Raw genomic sequence first — 2,372 nt, 5'->3', positions numbered from 1 at the left:
GACAATGCGGTGAAGGTGTGGTTTGATGTCAGAGTGCAGTAAAGGTTACGGAGTCGTTGGAAATTTTTTATTGAAAAACTATGCGCTTTTCGGAAAATTTGTCAAGAATAAAAAGTTCCTGATGATTTTTCCAAAAAGCGCATCGTTTATTGTCTAAAAATTCATGAATGTTTTCACAAAAATTTTGCCATTAAGAGGCCATTTTGAAAATACTAAAACGAAAAATCGATCTTTGAACCATGGGTTCTCAAAGTTTAGACATTTATTCCACCGGTTAGTGAGATTCCAGGTTAATTACAGACTCGAAAAGCTTTGGAAAATGGTTCACAAAAAAATAGGCACGAAAAATCACGTTCTTTTTTTGTTTAAACTGCATTTTGGGATAATAAATAAATTTTTTGAAAAATTTCATTGGCACCGTCGGAAAGAGGAGATCTTAAGCAATAAAAATATGTATGTCTCAATTTTTTCTAGTGTCGAATAGTCTTAGTTATTGGCCGTTGAAAAGCAGTGTCCCGGTAGTGGCGTTTTGGCCGTTTAAGAGTTAACCCTGGTGTCAGAAGCACCCATATCATATTTTTTCTTCGAACAAAATATACCTACTTCTGGATACTATCTAGGTATAAATATACTCCCAATTAATTTAGTATAGGTCCCAGTATCAAACCCTACTCAAACTTAAAAATAATGATTTTGAGCTCAACTTAGAAAAACGCGAATATCTACAAAATAAGGGCCCTTTTCATACGGACACCTGCATATATTTAACTCATAAACTGCGCTTTATCGACAAAAATATTTATTTTGGTTCCGATGGACCCTGCATAAAAAAACTAATCTTAATCGATCAAAGTCCTTTTAGGAAATTTCTCCAATTTTTATGAACTACAAAATTAAACATTATTCAATTTATATTTTTGAATAGTATATTAATATACAATAATTACATAATACAAACGACTGTACATAGAACGAAGATTTATATTATAAAAGTCATGGAAAGTTAATTCTATTAATTGGAACATGAGAATCAAAGTTACAAATGTTTTTATTTACTAAAATTACAGGTTTATTTGCTAAAAACTAAAGTAGTAGTTAACAGTATTGGCAGAACTATTGATAATAATCCAAGCTTAACTAAAGCTGCAGAATTGCACTTGTCCTCTTCGCATTCTTTACAAGTGCTCTGATTACTTTCCGTACACTTAGAGTCACTTTTTAAAGCGCAACCTTTTTCGATAATTTTATTTCCGTCACCTAAAAAACAATGTACGTTATGTTATATATTGCCTTTTACTTGAGCTTGTAGATTTCTCTTAGATGTAGTGTTTCTCGGAGAGAAAAAAATCAATGTATATAATACATATTATACAAATTAAAGGTGTTCAACAGTTTCTGGAAAGTGACACTCTTAATTTCTAAAGAAATGATATAGTAATTATATAGATAGTGCAGCGAATGTAAGCGTAAGTGTAACCAAACTTCAGTATAATTTTTTTGAAACGCATTTTGCGTTTATGTATTTTTATTATTTCTTCCAAGATTAGTAATTAATTGCTTACCTTTGTCAGTTACAGTATAACAAATGTAGCCATCCTCCTCTCGAGCTATGGCTCTGGCAAAGCGGCTCATGTATTTCACAGAGTAAAAAGGTTTCGTTGCAATAACTGCAAATTAATTTTTAGTTATAATGATAAGAATAAGAATAACTTCAGTTATTCATAATTAACTATGCATTTATATACCTTTTGGCTCTGCCTTTCGTATTAGTTTTTCCGTTGTTACCGGCTCTGTTGTTGTTATTGGCTCTGTCGTTTCTATCGGCTCTGTAGTAGTTATTGGTTCTGTCGGTGCTATTGGCTCTGTCGTTGTTATTGGTTCTGTCATTTCTATCGGCTCTGTGATAGTTATTGGTTCTGTCGGTGCTATTGGCTCTATCGTTGTTATTGGTTCTGTCGTTTCTATCGGCTCTGTGGTAGTTATTGGTTCTGCCGGTGTTATTGGATTTGTAGTTGTTATCGGTTCTGTCGTTTCTGTCGGCTCTGTGGTGGTTATTGCTTCTGTCGGTGTTATTGGATCTGTAGTAGTTACTGTTTCTGTCGGTGCTATTGGATCTGTAGTTGTTATCGATTCTGTCGTTTCTATCGTCTCTGTAGTATTTATTGGTTCTGTCGGTATTATTGGCTCTGTAGTAGTTATTGGTTCTGTCGGTGCTATTGGCTCTGTCGTTGTTATTGGTTCTGTCGTTTCTATCGGCTCTGTGGTAGTTTTTGGTTCTGTCGGTGTTATTGGATTTGTAGTAGTTGCTGGTTCTGTCGGTGCTATTGGATCTGTAGTTGTTATCGATTCTGTCGTTTCTATCGGCTCTGTAG

General features: G+C 34.1%; 1 protein-coding gene across 1 annotated transcript in view; it reads right to left on the bottom strand.

Moving 5' to 3' along the window:
• Positions 1-1,069: 1,069 nt before the first annotated feature.
• The window catches only part of LOC117181934 (300 kDa antigen AG231-like), a 3,558-nt gene continuing 2,255 nt past the window's right edge, over positions 1,070-2,372 (bottom strand). Inside the window, exons 3-5 of the mRNA XM_033374958.1 lie at positions 1,746-2,372; positions 1,563-1,667; positions 1,070-1,257 (exon numbers count right to left, since the gene is read on the bottom strand). Coding sequence (XP_033230849.1) covers positions 1,070-1,257; positions 1,563-1,667; positions 1,746-2,372 — 920 coding nt within the window. The remainder of the gene's footprint in view (positions 1,258-1,562; positions 1,668-1,745) is intronic.

This window comes from Belonocnema kinseyi, chromosome 10 (assembly GCF_010883055.1).
Source record: "Belonocnema kinseyi isolate 2016_QV_RU_SX_M_011 chromosome 10, B_treatae_v1, whole genome shotgun sequence".
Lineage (NCBI taxonomy): Eukaryota > Metazoa > Arthropoda > Insecta > Hymenoptera > Cynipidae > Belonocnema > Belonocnema kinseyi.
Note: the sequence above shows the minus strand (reverse complement) of the source record. Positions and strands in the feature narration are given on the sequence as shown.